Source organism: Anopheles arabiensis, chromosome 3 (assembly GCF_016920715.1).
Source record: "Anopheles arabiensis isolate DONGOLA chromosome 3, AaraD3, whole genome shotgun sequence".
NCBI lineage: Eukaryota > Metazoa > Arthropoda > Insecta > Diptera > Culicidae > Anopheles > Anopheles arabiensis.
The window spans coordinates 74,797,340-74,824,872 of NC_053518.1; the positions used below are offsets into that span (position 1 = coordinate 74,797,340).

At 42.8% G+C, this 27,533-nt stretch overlaps 1 protein-coding gene across 1 annotated transcript; it reads left to right on the forward strand.

Annotated features, from left to right (window-relative positions):
- Positions 1–1,417: 1,417 nt before the first annotated feature.
- Positions 1,418–26,806, forward strand: LOC120902354. Its single transcript, XM_040311042.1, has 7 exons — positions 1,418–2,520; positions 9,794–11,592; positions 11,698–12,042; positions 20,389–20,577; positions 22,776–23,425; positions 24,886–25,123; positions 25,217–26,806. The coding sequence occupies exons 2-7, from the start codon at positions 9,872–9,874 to the stop codon at positions 25,275–25,277; spliced, it is 3,204 nt and encodes a 1,067-aa protein (XP_040166976.1). The 5' UTR covers positions 1,418–2,520; positions 9,794–9,871; the 3' UTR covers positions 25,278–26,806.
- The last annotated feature ends 727 nt before the right edge of the window (positions 26,807–27,533 follow it).

Sequence of the window (27,533 nt, forward strand, 5' to 3'; positions counted from 1 at the left end):
ACCTTCCGAAGCAGGTGAACCTAATGTATCTTTATTTAATGTATGAATTAGCCACTTACAATCATCAATGAGTAAATCCTGTTGTGACCTCCCAGACCGTGTGCCCTAAATTCCCCCAAATAGATCCCGAATTTCGACTTGTACGCGCACGTGTCTGAAACCTATGTTGACTCTTTCATATATATTTTTTTCTAATTTTTATTACCATATATAAAGAAAAATCTTATCATCATCATGAGGATCAAGATGACAACTGCAGTTACACATTTAATAATGACATGGGACATCTACACATATTTCACAGCATACAGTTTGTTTGACATATATGGCAACAGGTCCTTTAACATTTTAAATATATTAGTCATGGTCTGGTACACAATCAGCTGCTCTACCGACATCCATTGAAGAATATCTAGCATAACCGCAGACGGCGTACGTCAACCGCACTCCAGAATTAACCTCATAATACGGTTTTGCAACCTTTGAAGTCTTTTAATTTGACCTTTGTTGCCAAGAAACAAAATGGATGAGCAGAAGGCAAAGTGCGGCGAGATCAATGATTTGTAGAGATGAACTTTCGCAAAAAAATCGAGATCCTTCGCCAATCTACTTATCACTCCACAGTTCTTTGCCACTTTAGCGATGACCCAATCAATTAGAGCGTGGAAGTTCAACCTGTCGTCTAAGATAATTTCCAGCTCTAGCTCTTTCGATTAATTCCGAATTTAGTACGATAGATGGAGGTTCTTCCAATACACCCGCAGACATCACCGTGGTGGAAAATCTATAGGTCTTCTTCTGTGTAATAATACGATTCATTAATATGGTTTATGTTTGTCGTAATTTCAAATTTAAAATTTTCATGCAATTTGTCCTTGAGCACCATCTATCGTCCAGTAGCACAAGTTGTACACTACCACATATTGCCAGCGAAACAGCGCATCCGCAAGTGATGCAGGGTATTTGGGATTATGTTTTGACGGAATAATATATTGTCAAATTGAAAGACTTTTTAAAATTTGTAGCACCCAGTTCAGAATGCGAGGTTAGTAATGGCATTAGTACGAATTCACCAAAGCTTGATTGCAAAACATGAATGTCAGTTAATTCTGAAATGCCTCGCGTTGTGTTATCGCAACATGGTACCAAAATATGGCCAGGAAATCCCTGCAAGGAAAAGCAAATGTTCGATTGTACATAACAAAAGTGTCTCTCAGCAGGAGTTTTCTCAGCAACTCACTCTGTCCATTACGCTTTGGATATGTAAGGAACAGTAGGAGCCTCCAAAGGTTCACGCTCTCTTTCTCTCTCTCTTTTCCTGTATCATTATATATCTCTTGTGGGAGGAGTGCGGATCAAAACATTACTACGTGCGAACAACCAGAGCCTGAGTTACATCAGTCTCCAGTATGAGTCGGACCGCACGAGCAACTGGCAGGCAGTCGCTGTCTATTAGCGCACACGTTTCCAGTGGAAAAGCTTGTTAGTGTGTAGCTTTTTCCCTTTCCTGCACACTGTGCAAGTGTACTATTCTTCCCCTTCCCAGCTCTGGATAAGGTACAGGAGGGGATATTAATTCAACCGTGAATGAAAAAGGTGTATTGCGTTGTAATGTGTCCGGGGAAAGATTAAATTCCTCTTCCAAGTCCTGTAGATGTTTGCATGAGTGTGTATGTGGTTTTGGTGTGCTGAAATTTGAGCAAAGTGCATTCCGAATAACAGGTGCTTGTGAGATGCTCTTTATGGTCGTGTTGGTGCTGCAGGCGTAGAATAGAGCGCAGTTCATTATCTACCGTAATGACCATTCCACCATTTTCGCGATCGCTTTCGTCCTCTGGGACAATTAATTCAATTAGCTGTTAATCCACGAGCTGTTTATGGATTGAGAAGACCTACAGAGAGAGAGAGAGAGAGAGAGAGAGAGAGAGAGAGAGAGAGAGAGAGAGAGAGAGAGAGAGAGAAAGAGGGCACGTGTGAGAGTGAGTGAGAAAGTGTGCTTGTGATTGAATGTAAAGCAAAGCTCCAAGCTACTGGAACTACAGGTGGTATGGTGGCCCTTTGGAGCAATAATTAGCTCGTACAAAGACAGCCAGCTTAGTGTTCGCGTTTGTCTGTGCGTCGGGAGATGACTCAGATGTACTGAAATGTCACACGCCCCCACGCCAGCTGGCCAGATGCACATTGTTGAACTTCACTCCATCCCATCAGAACACGGCCGCAGGCGCAAACGCAGCGAACTAGACGACTGAAACCAAACCAAATTATTAGTTCACCAGCAGTTCGTTTGCATCGCAAAATGAACATTGCTCGAATCGTTGTGGCTGTGCTGTGCTGACCGAGAAGCGAGCTTCATCTATCATTGCACCACAAGCTCCATTCGCGCGTGCAAGAGAGTAGTTCCTGGGCAGCGACATCGCCAATGCATGGTTGCGCTTTTCGTTCTACCGAGAGGGCATCAGTGTAGCAGGATTCAACGAACATCAGTGCGACTGGCAGCAACGGGAGTTTATGCTACGCAATGTAAGTGATGTGTGGGTGGGTGGGGGAGCAGGGGAAGGAGAAAGTAAGGTCAAACCCATTATTATGATTGATTGTTGTTGTCCAGGTCCGGGTCATTTGCCCACCGGAACATGCGGAAAGCTTTCCCGACCCGACGGGGTTGGAAATGCAAACGAAGCAATTTGATGTCGTGTTGAATGCGTTGTACCAACATGACAGTAAACATGGGTCCACGTCGTTGTTTGTCGATGAAATTGTAACAGCATGCATTGATTAAGATTTGTTGATTTTTTACCTATTTGACCATAAAAAAAAAACATTATTTTATATCATGTTCAAATCACTTCAAACAACATTTTTTCACTTGGAATTTGAAAATTCCTTGTAAGTGGTTCACAGCTTAATACATTATTTTTACCAATTAGTTGATGTTTGATCAGCTCAATGAAGTTATCTTTTTGATGACGTTTGAAACAAAACTCGTCATAGTAGCAGAAAAAAAATAAAAAAGTTTAAAATTCCTTTCAAAATCAAGCAAAATATATGCTGAATAAGATACACCTAAAGCCCAATCGGAACTTTATTATAGAATAATTTAAGCATGATCTCTAAATGATACACAAATAATTTAAAATCTTCGAATTTTCCGTGCTGAATGCATTCACAAGGATTTAATTGAAAACTAATATTTATCTCGATCGGCTCTCGCCAGCTGAAATCACAAACCCGTAATGGTTTGACACGTAGCAATGATTAATCAATGCTGATAGTTGCGATAACACACTATGCGCATTGAATTTTCCACTGCCTCGCTGCCAGTGTCCCATTAACATCGGGTTTTCACTAGACGGAACAAGCTTATTCTACATTCGTCGTAAGTACAACGGCCACGGACGGGCACGTTCCGCATCCGGTGTGTTAGTAGCCCTATGTTGCACTTTCTCCCCACCCCGTGAGAGGTCGTTATTTATAGCTTGATTGAAAGCGACCGTGCCACCACGACCGTACCTGCTGGCCCCATCCTCCTAAGTGCTTGTCGTGGAACCGTTTCCTTCACGGCGTTCCACTCCACCGATGCTTTGTTACTATTTTCGTTCTGTTCCATCCGTCTGTGACTTTGAAGCGAAACATATACGCAGTTGGTCGACACACACACACATCCACTCATACACGTGTGTCGAGAAGCGTCGACAGTCTGCGGGGAATTATATCTTAAGCCCGGTGCTGTCTTTGCACCAGTGCCCCGTGGCTGACCTTTGCCACATCGTTGAACGATGAAACGGTGCAACGTTGCCTTATTGATCTTTGGTCGAAGGAATTGCATCCCGGCTGATTGTGGTCAAAGAGGAAGTGGGTGATAAGCGCTCGCTCGGTGTGCGAATGGGGAAGCTTTTAATTTGTGGTTGTTTGGAGCATGCGTGTGTGTGTGTGTGTGTGTGTGTGTGTGTGTGTGTGTGTGTGTGGGTGAATGATACTGAGAGCTCTAGGTGTAGTGTCAAGGTTACACGCAATTTTCTGGATTATTGATTCAAGCAAAGAGCATTTCTTTCAAAGGCGAGGATATTTCATAGATAAATTTCATTTGTAATATTTTTTACTCTGACACATTTTTTACCGCCCAGTGACGCTCCGCAACGACGATAGGCTTTGAATTAATCATGAGTTTTTTTTTTGTTGCTGTTTGAGGCAGCTTCTTATGTTTTGATTGACACATTTAGAATCTTTCGGAATGGTTTAGCTGGCTGTGCAGTTCACCGTTCAAATCTGTTTACCATAACCTATTGTTTACATAGCATTTGCATTACAAATCTTTCTTTACGCCAATCCGTTTCTGTTTTTTTCGTAACAAATCCGTTTGTTTGACAAAAAAACGTAAATTCAGCGAGTATTACTTACAAGGAATTATGTTCTCCTTAAATGTTGAAATTAACATTATTTGTTCATGATGCAATAAGCAATTCTATTTTTGCTACATTTTTTTAATAGAATCGTCTTTGCATCCCATTAATGACAGCTTCAAATAGTTTTTGTTGATTTATGGCAATTTATGGCAGTATTGGAAAAAGTTGCAAAACATGTACACGTTTGGTATGTTCAACAACACGAATTGCCTTGACATAAACAACAAAAATATAAAGAAAAGTCTTTAAAAAAAATACCTAAAAAGAAAGTGTTTCGAAACGATAGCCAAGGTGAGGCTTTCCATCAAAATCCGGCACAAATAAAATTGAATTAAATTAAATTTAAATATAAATTCAATAACAAATCTTGGAATTTCATAGCCTCAGGGAAGGTTTAACTAAAACGACCACATACTCAGATGAATTGTCAGTAAATTTGTCTCTCTAAGCAATACCATTTCATGTAGGTTTGGGCAGTACATATGCCACAGCTCATTCACACTATTTCCACAAAGTTATTAGGACTCGCTTGAAGTTTGAGGTGATTCCAATTAGGTTTGGTTTGGTGGAGTTTACTTCGGACTAAACATTGCTACGAAGTTGTTCCAACGTCGCCTGCAAAACAGACACTTTTAAAGCATGTGATTATCTTATGTTAATAAATTACATAAGTTTTGTACAATTATGGGTCTAGTCGTATCTACGGAATAAAAAATATGTACTATACGTTGAGTTACAGTTTCTAGAGTAAGAAAACTATACTTATGTTTTAACTAACAGCATCTTACAGTTTCTTTCGTACAAGTAAAAGAGCAATAAATTAATGAGACTTCTGACTTTTGGTATAGCTATTTAGTAGCAGGAATCATAGAGCTGCCGACTCTCGTGGGAGCTGCACATAAAGCACTTACCAAACTTGCCAAATATTTAATGAACGACGTGCATAGTTTGTGTATGTGTCGCTAAGAGTATGTGTGTATGTGAAAAAGGGTCTGAAGCGCTGCAGCAACGGTTTGATGGTAGCACGATAACTTATTCATCCCTTTCAGCACCATCTTTTGTTTAAGCATATGAAGAAGATGTTGCCGACTGCTGTTTGACTTTCGTTTGATGGCAGTTTTCGGGATAGATTCGACAGGTTTGAACAGCTCTGTGCTAATGGGCTCCGTGTCAGTTGATTCCATTAAATTGGTTGTGCAAATTTTATTTGAAATGTTATCAGCATACTATTCAGATTATTATAATTATAAGGTACATTTTAATAATGACATTTCTTAAAATACATCATGACATTTATATTGACCCACCAGTTAACAGGAATGGTTGTATTCAATGGCAATTCTTGCAATAATGAATCAACAAATGGGCTATAGGTTCTCATGAACACAATCATCAATCAATATTTTCTGCCTAAACGAGTAAATTTTCGATCGATGGGATGCTGCACAGAAACATATTGAAGACTCATACCGTGGAGGGAGTATGACATCAGCTCTCTATTTCCATTAAAAATATTTCAATTCTAACCAAACATTTCTAAGCACTCCTTCACATGAGTTATACAGTGAGCTTTTCCATCCCATCCGGACACATACACAATGAGCCGAGTTGTCGTTGCCCCAGCCAGATACTACTCTGCATCAAATCAAGAGCCCTCTCGACCGCAACCCAACGAAGTCTTTCGCCTAGTAATTATGTAAGAAAATCAGTTTGCAACGGGGCATACTTGACAACGTGGCTAAATCATCATTTCTCTGGAACTTATTGCGTTTCCACCAAATGTGGTCGTTTTAATTGAAGCAGCAACGACTTGTGTGCGTTGCCAGTCGGTCTTCTGCCAAACAAAAGTGGAATACTTCTACAAGAGAGCGGTTGGAGCAACAAAATACAACAAAAAAAAGCCTTACGTTCCCCGGCAAAGTTGTTGATGGGGCAAACAGCTCCAGTGCAGAATAGAGATATGAGCTCGTTCATTCATATCGGTGCACGGTTCGGGTTGGTTTTGCTGTGCGTTTTTTTTTTTGTTGCCTTTCTGTCCAACCACATTCATACCGCGAAATCCAAAGTTGGAACATTGCCCAGCGTAGGATTCTCAGTCTGTTGAAAGAAAACAAATCCGTGCTCTATGGCCCGTACGGTTTATTCTGCAAATGGAGAAACTTTGTTTTCATGTTGTATATAATCCGACGCGGATCATCACACACGGCGCCGGATGGATGATGAACGCAACTTCTGTTTAAGGTATTTGTATGTATTTGCAAAAGTGTCAAAACAAGTTTAAGAATTACAGCGTTATAGGAGACATCTTAACGTATTCCAAGGTTATTTTTTTCGTGTGCTATTAATATACTGCAAAGCTTTTATCGATTTGCTTTATTGGCAGTCAATGCTAACGGGCATTAACACGCGAACAAACTGTCCTCATAAATATCCGTAACAAAACCCAAGCCATGCGTATAGATCTGCTGCAGTTCGCATAAAGCACAACACGTCACGGATTCTCTCATCTTCGTAAAACTGTGCATTATAGCTTTACTGCGTCTGTATTCTTCAGTGTAAAAAGTAGCATAAAATCACACTCACTATTACTACCACTACACACACAGATGGATGGATCATTTATTGTGAAAAATCCTTGCTCACAAAGTACACTAGTTTTATTGGGTTAAGGACTCCACCATGAGAAGCAATTATAGCGAAGGATGCTCGTGTGGAACCTCGAAAGTTTTGCGCTCCGTTCAAACCAAGTGGGGCGTATGGAAAAAAAAACCACCCAGGGGGGAAATACCAGTTTGCTAAAAGGTAAGCCCACAGGAAGCAGCAATGTTATTAGATGGATGATTAAAAGTTCCCAACCCCGGAACCAAGCCCGGTGTAAAATCATCATATCACATCGTTGGTTGTGTATATTGTGGGACCTTCAAAACTATGCACAAAATGTAGCGACCCCGCGACCTTTACCCGCCAATAATTATTGCACACAAAACTTGCACACTTTCAATACGACCACGCAGCAATCGAAACCCGGTGAAACTTTATCCATTATTTAAATGAGTCTTTTCCACGGCGAGAAACGTGTTACGGTCATTGGTTTGAATGTGGAAATGGTGAATCTCTTTCGTGCTGAACTTACCACCCACCGCTAACGACGTGTGCTGGGCAATTGCATTGTAAACGAAACTAATTGGACGAAGCGTTACTGGCCGTGTGAAAAAAAGGTTATTTTAAATAAAACCTTACACACAAAGCACTGAACTTTGCAATTCCCTTTTCGGTATCTATAGTGACGGAGTTACACCGCAGTCGACAGGATACACGAATCGAAATGGTAATGTTGGTGGTCTCTGTTAGGGAATCCGTAGGAATATGTACAAAAAAAATCCTACTGAGCACCTTGTATCGCCGCTTTGACGCTTTTGTATCGAACACACAGCGCATTACAGGATTGTGCAGTGTAGAGCTTTTAAACCAATTTTGTCGCTAAGCGATGTGGTGTATCGTTTGCGAAGGCGAACCGGAATGTGCGAGTCTTGCGCAGTAGAACAAACATTCAATGAATGGCTGAACCATTTCATGTTTTTCGCACATGGACATGGGTGCCTTTATAACAGACGCCATAAATTACCATTCGCAGACGGTGGTAGCAAATGATCTTCGCTTTTGCTCGTTACGTTGCTACAGCGGTGATTTGTTCATCGCAAGTGGAAAGATTTCACAATTTGTTGTCGTATTGGCATTTATTTAACATTTAGGACCTTGCAAAATCTATTTTGTTTAGTGCAAAATATTTTACAATTTTATCAGCTGTTGCAATAACTGTTGTTGAGGAATTAAAACCGCAAAGTGATACTAAGTCATATCAAACTAAACCTTCTGCATATTTAGGAAATAGCTCAATATCTTGGAAGGAAAATTATTTTAGCGATTATTCATAATATTTGGTACACTTTTATGGAGCTCTTCAGGTATATCTGGAAACAATTAAAGAAATACAATGTTCAGTATTCATATATTGCTCAGATACTACAACTAGAGAAATGCTACAGATGATTCAGGAATGTAAATAATGAGCATGACTAAACTGTTGAGCACTGCAGATTGTCAGACTATTTGATGAACCTACTCTCTATACTGACTCCAGTTTTTTCGTCCAAACTACTGAATGAGAAGTCAAAGTCACAAAATCGAGTCATATTAATAGCTTAAAGGAATATTGCATCACAAAGGTATTTGGAATTTCACATGATGGACTATTGATTGTCTATCACAGGTTTGAAGAGGTCAGGAAATGTAAGATAATGTGTCAAATTTGGTGTCAAGGTTATTTAAGTTTGGAATTTCTTTTCTTCGTCCCAGCTGGTGATTGTCAGTGGTAGAGCTATAAGTTACAAAACTCTTTTTATAATTGAAGTTGTGTTAAGCTATAAGAACTAAGACGCACACCAATTGCTAAAGGCATTGTATGTATCTTACATTGCATGGGAGTCATCAACACTTTTTCACGCGATAAAGATTTTAATTTAGTCAGCAAACATAAGCAGACTTAGGACTGGGATTTCATCTATTTGCAAGGCGTATCTGCGGTAATAATGAAATAGTTCTAGCCACTGTATAACTTCCACTTTAATATCAACCTATATGTCAACGGCTAAGAGCATTAGGTAACTAACAGAATCACACGATGCTTTCAGATCCACCTGGATGATAACCCTATACATTCATCTCAATCAAACAGAAATTTTACAACATTTATCGCCAAATTGCGCTTCAGCATGAATCCATACTGTATTACGGATATACAGATCTTACTCCAAGACAGAAGTGTGTCATAAAGAATCATTTCTTAATGTATTGCATCAAAGACCAGATCTGAATTCTGGTTTTCATCTATTTTGGAACATTGTTCTGTAAGTACGTCATGACGACATGCAACTCTTGGAACTGTAACTTGCCGCAATTCTTTTGAAACAAGTTGAGCACAGGACACAATGCTCTTTCTTATATTCACAGAATATCTAACAGATACTTTCTTGTAACTGCAAACAGAACGCTTAATGTAGTCCTAACTAACCTCCAAGGCCGTGTACCGTAAGAAGATTGTAAAATATGAATTCCTCAGTTTGAGCTGATGATAAGGGAAATCTATTGGAACAATTGCCATGCATTAATATATTCTCAAGCAGCAGCCAATTTGGTCAGTTTATCTACTTCTTATCGTTCATCGTTTATTTTTCAATTATCCGACTAATACCGCCTCATCCTCTGGAGTCTACATTTCACTACCTTTCGCAAGTGACACTGCAAGAGCCTAGCAGATCTTTAACATCCATTATGCCACTCTCATTAATGCGCCTTTTATGCTTCTCTTTTTTCCTCACCCCCTCCCACCACAGCATTCATCAGTGCGGCCGTCATGAATAAATCATTGCAACGACTTACCTGCCCCCTGCGAGCGACATCCGAGCGCCCAGATGGAGCGTACCGGCCGCCAACAGTATGGCCGGGTCGCGTACTGCCCGTACAGTGATTCCAGCTCGTCGGAGCTACAGTCCTACGTCCGTCCGTTCGACACGGTACGGGCGCTGCACGAAACGGTCGTCTCGCTGCGTACCGCGCTCGAGGAATCACGCCGCGAAGTGGATCAGCTGCGGCAGCAGATAAGCGTTCGGGAAACGGTAGAGCAGGGCAGAACCGTCAGTGCCGGTGGGTTGAAGGGTGCTGAGGTTGCGGACGGCCCACGGAAGCAGCAAACGAGCGGAAGCACCGAAGTCCCGTCCACATCGGGCTACCAGGCCAGGCATCTGCCGGCACGTGAATCATGCGAAGACGTCCCGAGTACGTTGGAGGATAAAAAGTGCAAAAAGCTAAAGAAACGAAAAGTAAAAACCCAACCGACGGAGCACGAGAGCTGCTCCAGTCCGGTGACGGTGGGTCGGGAGGAGAGCAAGGCGGAAGTAGAAGACTCCATTAGGACGAAAAAGACGCCTATTAAAGATGGTACCAGTTCGGCACATCAGAAAGTGTCCGTAGTGCCCGACATACAGATAGTTTCACATCCAGGGGTTGGCCCACACTCCGCTATGGCATCACGGATTGACGTAAAGATTAAGGTATCTTCCAACATCAATATGGACGGGAGCAGTTCTGAGGCGGAGAGTTCCGAATGTCCGAAGGAAGAACCACAGACTCCCGAGGACCCAGCAGCACCAGAATCTGCACCAGTGGAGGAGGAAGATGAAGAGGAGAAAACGATTGGCGAACCGGAAGAGCGTGGAGTGGACGATGAGATGACGGTACGCGAGCAAGTCCTCAAGTCGGACGGTGTGGAGAGCTTGCGCGTCAGTGTGGTGAACGAGGAGAAGCTGAGCGTGAGCAAGAGCTCGGAGGCGATCAGCATAAAGCAGGTCTCGTCGGAGAACTTGCACGTCGACGCGGATCGACAATCGAACGCTTCCATCTCGGAGGGAGACAACTCAGTGTTTGCGGAGGATACGCCCGGCCAGGCGGAGGGCGAACTGCACGGCACGGGACCGATTACCGGCAGCTACACCCTGTCCGGTGATCCCCGCCGGCGGATGAAGAAGAGCGAGTCGGAAACGCAGGAAGAGGTGGACGACATCGAGCTGATCTTTTCGTCCGACGACAATGCGAAGGATATTACGCAGGAGGATCTGGTGTCGATATCGGACTACGAGCCGTGGCACGAGACGGGGCAGTCCGGCACGCCCGTGCTGGTGAGCTTCACCAATTTGGCGTCGGATCAGGAAAAGCTGAGCTCGCTGGAGCGCAGTGACAGCGAGGTGGCGGACGGGTACGAGCTGGAGAAGGGCAAGAGCCTCGAGAGCCAGGACTCGCTGAGCCTGGACAACATGAAGAAAAGCCTGGACTTTAGCACAAAGTCGTCCAGCCTGGAGAAGGAGTCGAGCGTGGAGTACGGTGCGTCCGGCAATTCCCTAGTCGCGTGCGGGGTGGCCCGTACCGCCCGCAGCCAGGGCGACGAGGAGGGCAAGCAGCAGGGCGACAGTTTCGATGTGGCCGGCACGAATCCGCTGGCGGCGGCCGGTGCACTCGGGCGCCGCTGGACCAACTACAACGTGCTGATCGAGACGGACATCTCCAAGTGTGGCATCACGGAGGAGAACATTCTGGAGATGGGACGGCGCAATACCTGCCCCAACCCTCCCGCCTACCGGTAAGACCGCGCCCCATCGCCGGGGATGCGCGATGCTGATTAATCCCTTTTTGAACTGAAATTAAGTTTATCCCTTTTTGCTTTGCCCGTTTCTTTGTGCCCAAGACCCATCATTCACCCGGGCAGCCGTATGGCGGCGGGAGCTGGCGGCACCAATCGGAGCCCGCTGGCGGTGAAGTTTTCCCGCTCGCCGCGCACCTACTCACCGCACCAGTATCTGCCGCCGGGGAAAACGCTGCGCACCGTGATAGCGGCGGAAAGCGGCGTCCGGGGCGCGACCGGCGACGAGGTAAAGCGTTCCCGGGCGGCACAGACCGACATCTCCGCTCTGGCCCAGCAGTGGCGCTCCGAGACGCATCTGACCGGGGCGGAGTACGTGCCGGGGCTGTACACACTGCCCTCGAAGTTCGTACCACCGCCAACCGGTGGGAAAGGTAAATTCCCACTCAGGTAAGCGAAACACCAGGCGAGAGAGCCGCATTGCTTATTAGATTTGATGCCTTTGAAAACACACGGAACAACACGACACAAACAACTAACAAACACCCGAACACATTCCCATACGCATAAAACTCTATTGGAAATATTGCTATTTGATACCATTCCGCCGTATGTAGCAACGATTGCCTATCTCACAGGCGCCTAAACCCGTAGCGTCTTGTAAATTAGTAGTAGGCCATATTCAAGCTTTTACCGTCATTAGGCGGACGCCTGTCGCTCTCCCGGGCTGTGGCTTCGTGCCTGTCATTACCGTCAAAACCATTTACCATCTCCCTGGTCGTATGGAGGGGATATTCACGTTGATGCTGACTTATCGATACGTATTATTTCGTCCGTATCGAATCGATCCACGGCCGTAGTGGCACGGGTGGGTTTGCAAGGGTGGGCGACAGCCGCTGTGACCTCCGCCTTCGCTGCGGTCTTGGCGCGGAAGCGTGGGAAGCGGAAATTGCCTGCTGCTTATTAACGAACGGAGCAAAAGGGCTGGGAGATGGCTGTTTTTTCGCTGTCGCTTTTTTTTGCTTGCCTATCTCGCCCGAGTGTGCATCGGGAAAACCAATCCATCCCTGCTTTCCAAGCGACTTACGTAAGCTGCCACGTGCAGGCGATGCGTTGGGAGGATGCTGCTTGAAATCGATCGATTGTGGAAGGATGGTGGGTTTTACAAGAAACATGAACATCTACGCCTGGCAAATGGGCGATGCTTTGATGGTAAATGTTATTCTGTTGTGCGTCAGCAAAACTTTAAAATATTGTTTAGTGGTGAGTTTGAAGAACTGTTTTCCCATATTTAATGATTTCTATACAAATCTCCAGTCTTTTTATTAAAGTTCAGTTCAATTTGTTTAGCAAATGTACGGTTGGCCAAGAAATCATGTGGCCTTGATTATCATTCAATTAATATTCTACTGATAATTCTACTATCATCCAGAAGTTCCACTATCAGAAAAATTGAATGTATTTAATTACTATAATGGAGGTTTCAAATATCCTTCTGCACTCTCCTCCTCCCACTTTTAACAAATCGGAATGCTGGAAGCAACTCTTGCCCAGTAAGTGAGCGTTACGTAATATATGAATGACCCTTTATGTGTATCTATAAGAAAAACTACACACTGACTGCCAGATTTCTAACAGGCGAAAACATACGCCCCATTGAGCGTGGAAGAATTCAAATATATCAATCCATTTTGACGACACTAAACGACAACAGTGTAATCTGTTGATACTTCGAAGAAGGATACTTACAGTCAGTGGCCATGCTTTAATTGCAGCTCACTTTCAAGATCGAAGAAAGCTCACTGCCGTTCTAGAAATTGGATACATTTTTCCTCCTTCTTGCAATTTTGTTTGCATGCACTGATTCGTAAGGTTGTTTGTGTGTCTCTCATGTTGGAAAGCAAGAGGGGCAAAGCAAACTTTTCAGCTCTGACAGGAAATTGATATCGCTTTATCTGCTGCCCACGATGCCCGCTGTCGGGGAGTATTGATCGCTGGCAAACGTTATCCACATCTAGCCGTCGTACACGATCGCGTGGCGAAAACAGTGACAAATAATAGAGATCAGTCTATCAGGAAGCTGTTTTTTTATTCCATATACTGAAAAAAGACAAGAGTAGTAGAAACGCACGTACGAGCGGATAATATATTTAAATGATGTCGAACATCGCTACAAAATCCGACTATACACTGTAGCACTTTCGCTCGTGTCTTCGTAGAAACGAAGGTTTTTTTTGCTCCCCGTTGTTGAATTTCTTCATCAAACGAAATTGCAAGGATTGAGATATTGGAATTGCTAGGTTTCCGAACAGCATATTTTCCCCTATCTCCTCTCCTCTCTTTCACTTACCGCTTCTGCAAAGCTCACGGTTAGCAATTTTCGAAGATTTGGATGGAGCAGATGCGAAGATTTGGATGGAGCGCTATGGAGCGTGCAAGTTGTTCATGAAAATTGATATGATTCGAAGAAAAGGATACATTTTCATCACGGTGCGGCAGGATTTGTAGTGTGTAAATATCGCTGCGAAAAGAAAATGTGATACGTGCTGAGGGGGGGGGGGGGAGGGGGTGGTTTTCGCATGCAAGAATGCTGGCACGGGAAAGCTCTTTTTTTTGCAGGCGTGTGGATAAATCGTTCCACCGTTTCCAATTTTATGAATGATATTTTATTGCTAATATAAAGCGTTTGTAGTTTTTGTTTAAAAAGCTATATTCTTCTAGTTGCCAACAGATGATGCTTAAAGCATTCTTTTAATTAGATGAAAAAGTTTTTATTCCATCAGGCACAGTCAACATTGAGCCGTACGGCTAACTGCATTAGGTTTTTTATTTAATAGACCATCCTACCCAATAATTTCTTGAGAGCCTTGGGCAGCTTCCAATCTGCTCTACCGTTACTAATTATCATTTTCTTCGTCGATTCGATTAGGACCCACCTCAAAACAGGATAAGCAGTAATCGGATAATAGAGACTCTCGATGTTCGTCTCTATTCGAAGATTTTGGGTTTCTTTTTTGTGTATTTTTTCTTCATACTGAATCGATTGAATGATTTCTTCATGGTTTACCAGTTGATAACGTTATCGATTACTTTAAGTATGAACGTTATTATAATAAGGTTGGTTCATAGATTTTAGCATGCATTTCATTATGTATTTTAGATTTTAATATTTAATTGTTTAAATCATTTCCCCTAAGGTATTCTATTTATAATATCAAAATTATTGCCGAAGATAGTTTCATTTCCTTTTTCAAAAATAATAAAACTTTGATCGATAAACATGGATATCAACTTGACCCAGCGCCATGCCGCCACCTGTTGCTCCTGTTGCAGCGCCCCAAAAGCTTCAGAAGGTCAGAAAGGCTTGATAATGTTAAGTACGGTTCACGTTTTTAATACGACACTCCAATCAAGCTGGGTAATCGAATGGATAACGAGCATTTTTCCTACCTAGGATGAAATTTCAATGTCCTATTTGCCCTTCCATGTAATAGAATTTGCTACTCGCAAATGTTGCCATGCCGCAAAGGTTTTGTTGCTGTGCTGTGTGTGTAAACGGTTACCGATACCAACTTCAACAGAAGTATCAGAAAGAGTTGTTTCATGCGTGGGTTTTAGAGAACGTTTTGTAGCTCCAACATCCCTGGAACCACTTAGTTTTCTGAGGAACAAACAAAACCCACTAGGATTAGTGGAATATGGGGTTCTTTTTTTTCGGGGGATAATTGAGTTTGGTTCAAAAGGATAGAAAAGAACAACAAACAGTGTGGGTAAACGATTAAGACGAAGCCCACTGCTTCCGAATAATCATTTTCCAGTGCGCCTAGTGTTCCCTGTCCAACTCAAATCCGTATGTTTGATTCATGTGAAAAGTTCCTTCCTACCACTTAACAGATGCGCCGACCATGCGACATGGCTGATTAAAATCCCCTTCAAAACGACAAGAAAATCCCACGACTACAGTCGACCGACACAGACACACATTTAACGTTCACCTTCCCCACAAGGCCACAAGGTCATGGTGGCTGTAGCTGAATGCCTTTGGGGGGGCAAACCCCCGCGTAAACCGTTCAGCCGGTTGTTGACTGGCCGGGGGGATGCTGTTTGTTTGATGGAAAAGCAAGGACCTCATTGTATACCTTCAAGTCCGCCCGGCAGTCGGATGGACAAAGGGGATAGTGGTAACACTGTGTGCCAAATTTTATTTATTACGTCCGCCACACAACTCACACAAAGCGCGACGAGCGTCCCTTTGCTGTCTGTCGGCCAGCGTTTTGCAGTTGAATCGCCCGCAGCTTTGTTTGCCCGACGAAATAGTTGTTTTGCTAGCGTGCAGAGCGAGGTGACGCGATCCGAATACGAAAGTGGTTTATTTGATGCGTTTACATTGTGTGGGAAAAACTGTACAATTGGTTTTCGGTTCGCCGAACGCGGCGACGGGAAATTGTATCGGGAAACGAGTAAGTTCGCTTAAAAAACAGACTAGAAAGACACCATCATGTAAGCCAAAGTGGTTCACAGAACGTTTTTGGTAGCTTTTTGGCTTTAAAGGTTGTTTTTTTATCACTATGTCATGGCTTGAGGATGTCGTGAAGAAGCATTATGCGAAGCATCCGAAATGAATTAAACATACATACCAGAAGGATGTATAATCCATCACATTAAGTCTATATGAAACATTAAGCCCTTTTTTCTAAAGCATATTGCAAAGGTTTTCTTCGTTGAAATTCTGCCGTTCTATCATTGAACGGTCACGGTTGGATATGAAAATACACAGTTTAGGATCTTAATTAAATGGCAATACCAAGTTAGTGCATCACTAGAATCAAGTGGATCGGCACCCTGAATATTATAAATATTTCTATTCATTTCTCAGTAGCACTGAGGCTACATAGATGAAAATATTCTAACTTGCATATCTTTAGGCGCCAATGGAAACGCCAGGGAGCAATTGTACATGACGAAAATTATAAGTTTTGATACGACAATGTACAACTCGAGCGTCATTGCATACCTTTAGGCGCTCGATAAAAAAAAACAAAAATAAGATATGTTTTTTTTTATCATACTTAATTTAAACTCCCACAAATAAATTATAAAGAATCTGATGTATTGATGATTCTAATCAATCAATTTATATCCAAACAATTTAAACAACTTAAGAAATATTTTTTGATGATGGTGGTATTTTGTAGTATGAGATTATGTCTTCAAATATGTTGAAATGCAATGAAATACAAATGAAATTAGCAAAACTGTTACAAATTTTTGAAAATAATGGTTGTTTACCCTATAGATTGAACATACACAGATAACCCATACAAACAAATTGCAGACAAATACACTGAAGCGTGCGAAGCGAAGGATGTAGAGCAAGCGAGCTATTTCTAAAAGAATCCTATTGGAACAGCCCGACCATTATTGCATTGCGCATTGCTCAGGCAAAACTATGAAAACCCGTTCCCCTTGCACGAGCACTGCTCAGACAACACTGGGAAGGGGTTAAAGCTTTTGAAAAGAATGTTTACCTCAAATGCACACTTTCGTTGCAGTAAGTTTACTGAGCTTCTGGAGATGTTTCTGTTTTATTTTAGAGACTAGTCCTTTTAAAGAGAGAAAAAAAATCAGGAGGAATGACCGTATTGCTTGAAACTAGTGTAGAAAATCGTTATTTTATAACGCATAAAATAATCAATCATATGCATGATCAAATTTATAAGACTGTGGTGGATTGCTTATAGCAATGTCTTAGTTGTAATCAAGTAGCCATTGGTTACAGCAACCGTGGTTACACTGAATATCGAATAAATGTAGTTAGTCTTAGTTCACTCTTAGAACGGTTTACATCGTCTTTTAATCGCTCCCACATTGGTGACCCCGACGTGATCTCCGGATTGTTATTAGTTCTCCTAATTTGAAAATTTGTGAACGAACATGTCTACCGAAAACGTTTCTAACGAAGAAACTTCCCCTGCTACTGCAGCCGTTTCGGTTAAACTTCCGGAATTCTGGAAGAACGATCCATCGTTGTGGTTTTCGCAAGCTGAAATTCAGTTTTTGTTGGCCGGCGTTCATAAGGATGAAACAAAATTTTATCATATTGTCGCCAAACTCGAACAATCCGTGCTTTGTCATATCGCCGATTATGTAAAACAGCCTCCTGCGACAGGAAAATATGAAGCCGTTAAGCAGCGCCTCATATCTCGATTCGAGCTCACGGAACAAGCCAAAATGGATCAGCTACTTGGATCGTACGATTTTGGAGACCTTCGTCCTACGCATCTTTTAACGAAGATGCAGGAACTTGCTGCCGGATTGAATGTGAATGATTCGTTGTTAAAAAGACTATTCCTGCAAAAACTTCCAGCTAATATACGTGCAATACTTAGCATCCACGATGGAAGTCTTTCGAAGCTAGCGGAGATGGCAGATAAAATGATAGAAATGGCTCCTCAAACATCAGTTATCCATGCTTCTGTGCAAAAAGAAACGACGGAAAATTTAGCAGAAGAAGTTGCTGCCATGAAAGTAGAGCTACGCCAAATGAAAGCACGGCAACCTGAGCGCGGTCGATTGCGTTCCACTTCTCAAAATCGTTCCAATGAAAACATCTGTTGGTATCATCGGAAGTATGGAAATCGAGCTACGCGATGTCGAAGCCCTTGCCAGTATCATCAGTCAAAAAACTAGATTTCCGCCCATCCGAAATCGGCGAGGTGGGCGGATTAAGAATCAGTCGCCGTCTGCAAATCTTCGACAAATCTTCTGGTATTCGGTTCTTAATCGACACGGGATCGGATGTATCGCTCCCACAAGACCAAAAACTCGTTAAAATGCATACCTTTAGGCGCAAAGCTTTGTTCTCACAATCCAACCCAGACTGGAAGAAAAAAGCTCAATAATTCAATATAAACCAACAAAGCTTTTTAGAAATGAGATTAACATTCTTAGAAATGTATTTACATTATTCGATACCACAGCTGTACGATACATTATTATTATCGATAATTTTATTCTAAAATCTTCTCAACATCTTTTTGTATGGCTCATTTCTCCGTAAATATGCCGTTTTCTGCTTCATAACGTAAGGAGCGACACAGCCAGACCAGACGCTTCCACACATGAATTTACAGCCTCTACCAAAGTGGCTAACAGGTCCTTCTGCTCTTGTTATGGCATGTTTTGCTCCCGCCAGCCCCACCACAATGCACCATGCCCTTGCCCTGCCAGCCAAACAACGGGAAGCTGACGGAACAGCCACACTTTCCGAGCACTTTTAGCGTTCTATTCCGGTGAAAGGATTATCACCGACATCAGCACTTTTCAATTGTCATTCCATGCAATGGTGCTTGGTTCGCCCCGCTCGTTGGTGGCTTTCGTGCAGACGAACAACGAGTGTATGAGTATGTTGCTCTTTCTGTCGGCATTCCTGCTGCGTTGGCTGTACTGGTACGAGCGTCTTTGGTCGACTGGGCTGTATGCTACCGTTAGAGAGGAGGCTCGACGACTTGGCGTGACTTTAGCACATTTCGCAAACACCATCTTCCACCCCGGGATGTCGAAAATATCCGCTCCCGCTTTGCAGCCCGACAATCGAGCGTGTACGAAACGTCCTGGCTGGCACCGTTCACTATCTTGCATTTGACTTTAAAATCTTAATTGTTTGCTGTGAAACGCTCCTAGCGCCTTCTTACGCTCTCTCCCAAGGACACCGGCCGCACAACAGCAAATGTGCGGTAGAAAACTCTATCAAAACCTCCACCACCCTGGACTTCACCCTGGGTGGCCGCATAATGTCTTTATCTCGTTCGTGGTAAATACAATAAACGTGTGTGTGTTTGCTCTTATGTTTACGGGGCTTTTTTTCCTTTTAAGGGTGATGTTTCTTTTCACGCCAGTTAGTAGCTTCCTGCCAATTAAAGTGTCGCCCGTTGGCACACACAAAGGCACACAAGCACACGCTAACGCCGAAAGCGTCATGCGGAAGGATGAAGTTAACGTAGGGAAACTATCCTTCCCAGCAAACACGCTGACGGGGCTGACAAACAAAAGCCACATAATCAGTCTAAACCACACGTTCCATCCTCTAACGCGGGCCCACAGACACGTCGGGTGTGCACACGTTACAAATGGCGCAGCAGCTTCCTCTACGCCATGCGTTACGTTCTGATGGGCCCGGTACAATTCATGGGGCAGGGTTTTAATGGTTCATTTTTCAGCAAGCTTTTTAGGGATTAAATTTTTTTTGTATCATCAAAAAAGTAACATTTCTTATTACTAATTAAACCTATTTTTGAGAAAAATTTGTCGTATCAATCAAGAAATTAACATTTTCGTGAATATCGTTCATACTTTCGCGCCTAGATGTATGCAATTGTGAGTTTGCGTAGAAATATGCAAAATCAAAAGGTTTTATTTTATTTAAATGAAATTTTAAGAATAATATTCACTATAGATAAATCGAGATTAGCATACAAGGCACAATTTACACAGCACAAACGAAATTCAATACTCAACACATAGCTCTACCACAAAAACATACCTCCATTTTCCTAATTACACTCTCACAAATAAACACAAACAATTAGATTAAAATTCAACAAAAGCTTTAATCCCTTTCCTCGGTTGAATTAATCACCAGAAAGCCCCTGCCGAACCATTTCAGCATCACGAGACGAGTAGCAAGAAGGTAATCGTGATGTATCTTTTGATCTTTCGTTCGTTTTTTTCCCACCTTCCCGCTGCACGCACGCCCGATGCTCGTGGAAATTGGCGTCGTCTACCCCATGGTACCAGACCGTCGGATAAGACGCAGGAAGCCCGCCGGGTGCTGCTGAGCGATATTAACTTTACCAGCATGGTCCCGGAGCTGTCCCGTTCGGCCGATCACCTCTGCCAGCATCAGCAGGACGAGAACGGCGACCCGAACCGGTCGCCCAACTACTGCAAGGGAAACCTGCTAAGAACACCGGAAGCCACCAAAGGGTACGGAAAAGCGCACAGCAAGAGGAGCTACCTCTTCTGCTTTGTTGGTTAATCTCATAGAGTGTAGTAAAGCCGTTGGTCAAACCCTGGCCCCGTACTGGCGACGACAAAAACAAGCCTCCCCGTCTTCACAGCTTATCCCCAGCAGCGACCGAAGCATCTTGTTGAGCGGTTGCACTAGTTGAGTCGAGATTGAATACGCACTAAAAAAAAAACTGTCTCCTGGCTGGCTGGCTAGACACGCGCTGGTAATGGAGCCGCACCAGTCGCGATTGTTTTAAGGCGCAGAATGTTGTTTTGTTTTATTGTTGTTTGCTTCGTCTGGCGTTATGTTATGATGCAGTTGAGCTTTTAATAGCATGTTCGATAAATCTGGCTTTTATTCTCTTTGTTCATTTGTTTTTTATCTTTCTGGTTGGTGTCTGGGTGAACGAATTCGTCTGAAAGTCAGTTAAAAGTCATCACCAAGCTTTTTTTTTTCTCGATGATTATCATTTTATTATCTGCTTCTATAATTCAAAGCGTTTGAATGTGTCTACGAAACTTTTGGCATAATTTGTACATTTTTATTAATATCATAATTATCATCGACAATTGATTGCAAAATGTTTTAAGAAATGTTGTGATGATCGTTAAGTTAAACTTATAAGAATTCATTGTTTTTTTTCATTTATTTGCATTTTAGTTTAAATTGCTTTCCAAACGTAAAATGCACTTTAGACGATAGCACTTTAAATAGCAATACAAAACGTAACGCCGAATTGTAACCCCTAAATTTATGTAATTTTGATAACGCTCCTTCTCCGATCCAATCAATAGCAGTGCATTGATAGCAGAAAGAATGTTTTGTGTAAACACACAAAACACAAACAAAAACACTCTTTTTAATTGTTAAATTAAAAATGCGTTCTGATCGGTTGCGTTGCTATTGATGGAACACAAATCGGAGAAGCGTTATCAAATTACATAAATTTAGGAGTTACAATTCGGCGTTACTTATTGCATTGCTGATTGCGTTGATTCAGTCTTAAGGGCCCTTAAGAATAAGTTGGTAGCTAACAAATCGGAGCAAAATATTGTCACTTTATTTGAATAATTTTCGTCAAAACTCAGGCTTGCTTTGAAACAGAAAACCTTTGTTAAGTGTAAGAAAAAAATAAGATGTATCTGTCACTTTGATGCCCTTTTGTCTTATTTACTATTTTGCTGAGTATTGTCGTGAAGATGTATACAGTGCCTCAATCGGAAAACCGGACAAAACTTCATTGAACTGAAGCTAGATTTGTCCAGATTTCCGATTGAGGCATTTTATGTCATTTTTGTTGTTTTGGTTATTGTTTAAGTGTTTAATTGTTTAGTACAAAAAGTATCTTAGTTACCCGTTACTATCTTTTCATCTGTTAGTTACTAAGATAGCACCATCTACTGGAAACGCTCGGAACTAATCGAATTATTTAGGATGAGCATTTGTCTTCACTCTAGCAATAAGGTCATTTTTTAAGTTTTTATACACATTATTGCATGTTTGAATTTTATGATATTTTGATTGGTTATTATGGATATGTTAATATGTTAATAGTATCATTTTCGCTTTCATACAGCTTTGCTATGAAATATCAGACACAAATATCTGCCCGTTAAAAATAGCGATCGATATTTCCATACCAAGCCAGTAGTAATACATCTAAATGACCACAAAATGACTACTAAAAAGAGATCTACAAAAAACGATATTTCCGAGGTTGCTTGAAAAGCTAAGTCACGTGTGCAGTTACATTGGCTATGATGTTTTCGTCAACGTCCTTTCACTCCTTTGAACTCTTCGGCAATCGTCGTCCATGCGTCCAGTTTGAACTTTGCGCAACGAAAATTAATTAGCTATGCGAAGCGTGTACTTTCTACAGCTCGATTTCCACGCGACGCCCAAACCAGAACAAACTTTGCAGCGTGCGATAGTAGAGAAACTCATTCCAACCGACCTCACCTTATTTCTCGAACCACCTCCCCGGTCCAGAGTTCCGGGCATGATTTATTGTTGTCCCGGGTGTACCATCCCACGGACAGTCGGCCCTTCCGTTCTATAATCCCACGGCTGCTAGCTAATTAGTAATGTGAGCTTTTTCTTCTATTCTGTTTTCCACGGCTCCCTCCTCGTGACATCCCCGCGAAACAAACCCACACCAATGAACCAATGGCAGCATCCCGCCGAGCTTTAGCATGACCTCGCCCGGCGTTTCCCAGTGGACGGTCAACGAGAGCAGCATCGCCACGCAAACCACCCAAACGGACGCGCTCTGGACGAACCGGGGCGATTCGTTCGACTCGTCGAAAAGCTACTCGGCCGGGTCGCGCTACTCCACGCTCAGCAAGCACCACCGTTCGCGCAGCGTGCCCTCGATGCGCTGTGCCATCTGCCGGCAGACGCACCAGAACACGGCGCTCAGACCGTCGGAAAGCATGCACTACACGCCGCGCGTCACCTTCCAGGAGCAGCCGGTGCACAAGATTCGCGGTTCGCTGCCCGACCTGCGGCACGATTGCAACTGTCCGCGGCGGTACGGTGGCCCATCGCTCTACCGCATCCATGGCGATTCGGGCGGCTCCACCGACAGCTTGCTCGAGGAGGCGGAAGAGTTTCTGCGCCGCTCGCTCGAGGGAGGCAACATGCTCGGGATGGAGGATTCGCTCGGACAGCTTGACGTCGGTGTGCCACCGCCGGCCACCGCTGGTCTGGTGCCGCACGTGACCTTTCACGGACATGTTGGTGGTGGGCACGCTGGTGCCCATCCGCCGGTGCATCATCCCACGGCCAAGCACCGCCGCTGCTCGGAGAATGACATTCAGCGAGGTAAGTTGAACGAACGAGCGAAGCAATAGGGATAAGGGCTACCAATTATAGCTTACTTGTGCATAAAGCAAGTTGCCGTGCATGTCAAGTGGATGTGTATTGGGAGGATTTGTGTTCGGTAATGAGATCGTCTTTAATATTTATGATACCACTTGCAGTACATTCGCTCGGAAAGTTTTTCATTGCGAATCATTGGAATAATCTCTATCTTGAATCTAATTAGTTTTTGGACATGGATATTAAAAAGATGGATATGTCATCCATCGAAGCCTAGCGAAAGCCAAGCCTAGTTTCACCAATATTTTTTTTGAATAGGAATAGGACAATTGCTATTCCACAAACATGAGCCAGTATTCTGAAAGAAGCTGTGCTTTGTTTTTTTATGTAACGACAATTCGTGGAGAACAGGGCTCCAAACTTTTCAGCTCGCGGGCCGCATTGCTTCAAAAATAATTATGTTGAGGGCCATTTGACGCTACCGCTAAGAAAAGTAAAAAAAAAAAAATTAATTTTAAAAATTCATAATCACGTAATATTTATATTAACACTGGCAAAGACATCGTGGGCCGCATTATAAGCTCTTGAGGGCCGCATGCGGCCCGCGGGCCGTAGTTTGGAGACCCCTGGTGTAGAATATTGGGACTTTATTTAATAAATCAGATGGTAGTGCTGATATAACTCTTAGGACCTCATGGCACTGCTGGTATTGATTGGAGTTATATTAAGAAACCAAATTTCCAAATTTCAAACCAGCAATTAACTGTAGCATTTTTTAACGTAATAATTTTTAATTTCAACTTCTGGATGCAGTTGCATCTCATATAACGGAAACTTAGTACCGATGGAAACGTAAGCTTCACGTTGGATACATGTAAATTAGGCAGATTTATTTCCTTGCACTAGACCATAATGGGAGTACCGGAAACTATAAAATGCACAGGAAATTTAGTTTTGCGAGACAAAACAAACAGTTATCCCTAATAGAACGTAAACCGTTTCATTCGAGTTTCATCGAAATCGATCTGGCTTCCTGGAGTTGGGTCACGGTCATTCTGTCGTCAAAACAAAAGCGAAAAGTATCGCAAGTATGGCAAGCAAACAGGCCAGCAGGTAAAGGATCCACCAAACCATTAAATGAGCTAATAACTGCGTGCCTTTCATACCGGTGCGAGAATGAAGGAGCATTTCTCATGAGACACGGTTGTTAATATGAATAAAGGATTGTACGACACCTCCTTTCTCCGTTGCGGAGAAGCTTTCAAGTTAATAAAAGCGAAGCTGTGCCGAAGCCATTAAACATCCAGCAGCACCTTTGAAGCTCGCAATGATCCTCTGCCCAAAATATAATTTATCATCCTTATCGTTGCTTCACTTTCACTCCTTTAACTGTCACCAAAAGGCTATGCCACACTGAGTCCTAAACGATTCTTTCCTACTCTCTCTTTGTGTCTCCATTCCAGACTACATTCCCTCCAAGCAGGCGCTGCCATTTTTGCCAAAAACCCCCAAATGTCTTAAGCCGGGCCACCTGGCAAAGGTCATCTCGCCGAACGGGCGCGTCATCGTTGGCCGGGTGCGGTACATTGGACCGGTGGCCGGCACGGAAGCTGCCGAGGACACTACCTTCGTCGGGCTGCAGTTGCCGAACAATTTGGGCGACTGTGACGGTACCATCGATGGGAAGCGATTCTTCGACTGGTATGTGTACCGGGTGGGGTGGGTGGGGGGTGGCGGGCACTGGAAACCAATTTAAATTTTTGCTCTCTTCTCTCCCGGCGCGAACAAACACAGCGAACCACTGCACGGCGTCTTCGTGCCGTTCAAGAAGGTCGTCATGGCATGGAACTCATAAAAAAACGGTCGCCGGCAGGTTGAGGGATGAGTGATCTGCAAGGTCAAGGAAAGCTAGCTACGAGAGGCACAAGCACGGAGATGAAGCTTCAACTGGATGAAATTGTGCAAAGACGAATCAAACAGCGCCAGGGCAGTGGGCAAACGGAGCCAAGGTAAAGCTTAGCCCGTTGTGATACAGGGAAAACGAGTGATTGATTATTACACACGCGAACGACGGGTCGATGACGACAAATCAGTGTAATGGCGGGTGTCATGGTGGAAAATGTGCTTCAGAAAGGATTGCTGTTTAGCCGATGGAAAAAGGGGGAGAGTCCGATAAGGAAGACAAATGAAACGGTGAGATGAGAAAACGAAACTCAACTAATATAAGCAACACCGGTCACACGCAGCAAGAGCAACCACGTTGCAGAAGAATTGAAACGCCTCTAGAACCGACTGTATTTCCGCAAAACCGATGCGAAAAAAACACAAATAATTGTTGTAGTGTAGTGTGTATTACATTTTGTGTGTAATTCCTTCAAATCCTCCAAAACAAAAAACAAAAACACTCTAGTCACCTTGTTGAACGTACTAGAAACGTCTGCTAGAAACTCCACTGGTCATGGACGGAGACTCTATCGTCTGCACTGTGTTTTCGATTAGAACCGTACAACAGCCGTGTCCTATTTTTGATATCGATGTTTGCAGTAAGCCCTTTTATCCCATTCAACCCCGCACACGAGCACACGAGTGCGCGTGCCGACTGTCTCTGCGAAGCCTCCCCTCCACCAACCAAGAGCATTGTTGTTGATCCCCGTTTTTAGGTGTACGTTTCATGTGTGTTGCGCGCGCAATGTTTGAAATCGGAACCGGAGGAGCGCATAAGTAGGCATAAGGAAAGAAGGTAAAAATCGAATCGGTTTCGATCAGAGGTCAGGGTCAGTTCTAATCACCCTTGTTGGTTGGGAGGAGAGTTTTGGGAGGGGGGAAAAAGTGTTTGAATATTTACAAAGGGGCTTAGAACGAGCAGAGCTAGTCCGAGGTACTGCTGCTTATCACTCATATAAAGAATATATAGATGTGAATCAGTGTACATGTTACTATGTTACAGAGTTTTCCAGGTCATTTTCGAATTCGAAAACATTGTTTTTAACCGCGTGCAATATGTTGTTCCTCATCACTCTGATATTGCATTTCCATCATAATATTTTTTTTTAATTCTTCAGCATGATTTTCAACACTTCAACGGGTGATGATATCATGCTTGAAACCCCGGTGAAAAAACGATGGAAATATACCCATGAAATGTTGAAAATCATGCTGAAGGAAATAAAAAAAAATATTACAGGGTTTGCCCAATTAGTTTCGAATGTGAACTTCATTATTCACCGCCTTCAAGAAGTTTCTCAACAGCTGTCAAAAGTTGTATTTGCATCACAATAAAGTTTCAGTTCGTCCACATGATCGTCTCAAACTAGATTGAGTTTGACAGTTCTTTGTTATGTGTTGAAACTGAAATTTCATTTTGAAACAAATAAATCATTTGACAGCTGTTGAAAAACATCTTGGATGCGGTGAATAATAATGTTTACATTCGAAACTGGCTTGGAACATTCTGTAAAATACAGGGTTTTCCAAGTCACTTTCGAATGTGAACTTCATTATTCACCACCTCCAAGAATTTTTACAACGGCTGTCAAATGTTGCATTTGCATCACAATAAAGTCTCAGTTCTTCCACATGATTTTCAACACGTCTCAAGTTGGATTGATAGTTTGACAGTTCTTTGTGATGTGTTGAAAATCATATGTAAGAACTTAAATTTTATTGTAATGCCAAAACAATAAGTGATGGCTGTTGATGTTTATCTTGCAGGCGGGGAATAATGATGCCCACATTTGAATGTGAATTGGAAAACCCTGTATTACATGGTTTCCAAGTCAGTTTCGAATGTAAACATTGTTATTCACCGCATGCAAAATGTTGTTCCACATCGATCTGACATTTCATTTCCTTCATCATAATTTTTAAAATCTACCGCGTTTTTTTCAAAACGTCTCAAACTGGATTGAGTTTGAAAGCTCTTTGTTATGTGTTGAAAATCATGTGTTAAAACTGAAATTTCATTTTGAAACAAATAAACCATTTTACAGCTGTTGAAAAACATATTGGAGGCGGTGAATAATTATGTGCACATTCGAAACTGACTTGGAAAACCCTTTATTATGATGGAAATGAAATATCAGAGTGATGTGAAATATTTTTTTGCACGGTG

What these genes read in the sequence shown, in the direction of transcription:
- LOC120902354 (XM_040311042.1), top strand. Translation starts at nt 9,872, where the DNA reads ATGGAGCGTACCGGCCGCCAACAGTATGGCCGGGTCGCGTACTGCCCG. An exon ending in CCCAACCCTCCCGCCTACCG is followed by an intron (nt 11,593 to 11,697) that starts GTAAGACCGCGC and finishes TTTGTGCCCAAG; the next exon opens with ACCCATCATTCACCCGGGCA. An exon ending in GGGAAGCGATTCTTCGACTG is followed by an intron (nt 25,124 to 25,216) that starts GTATGTGTACCG and finishes GAACAAACACAG; the next exon opens with CGAACCACTGCACGGCGTCT.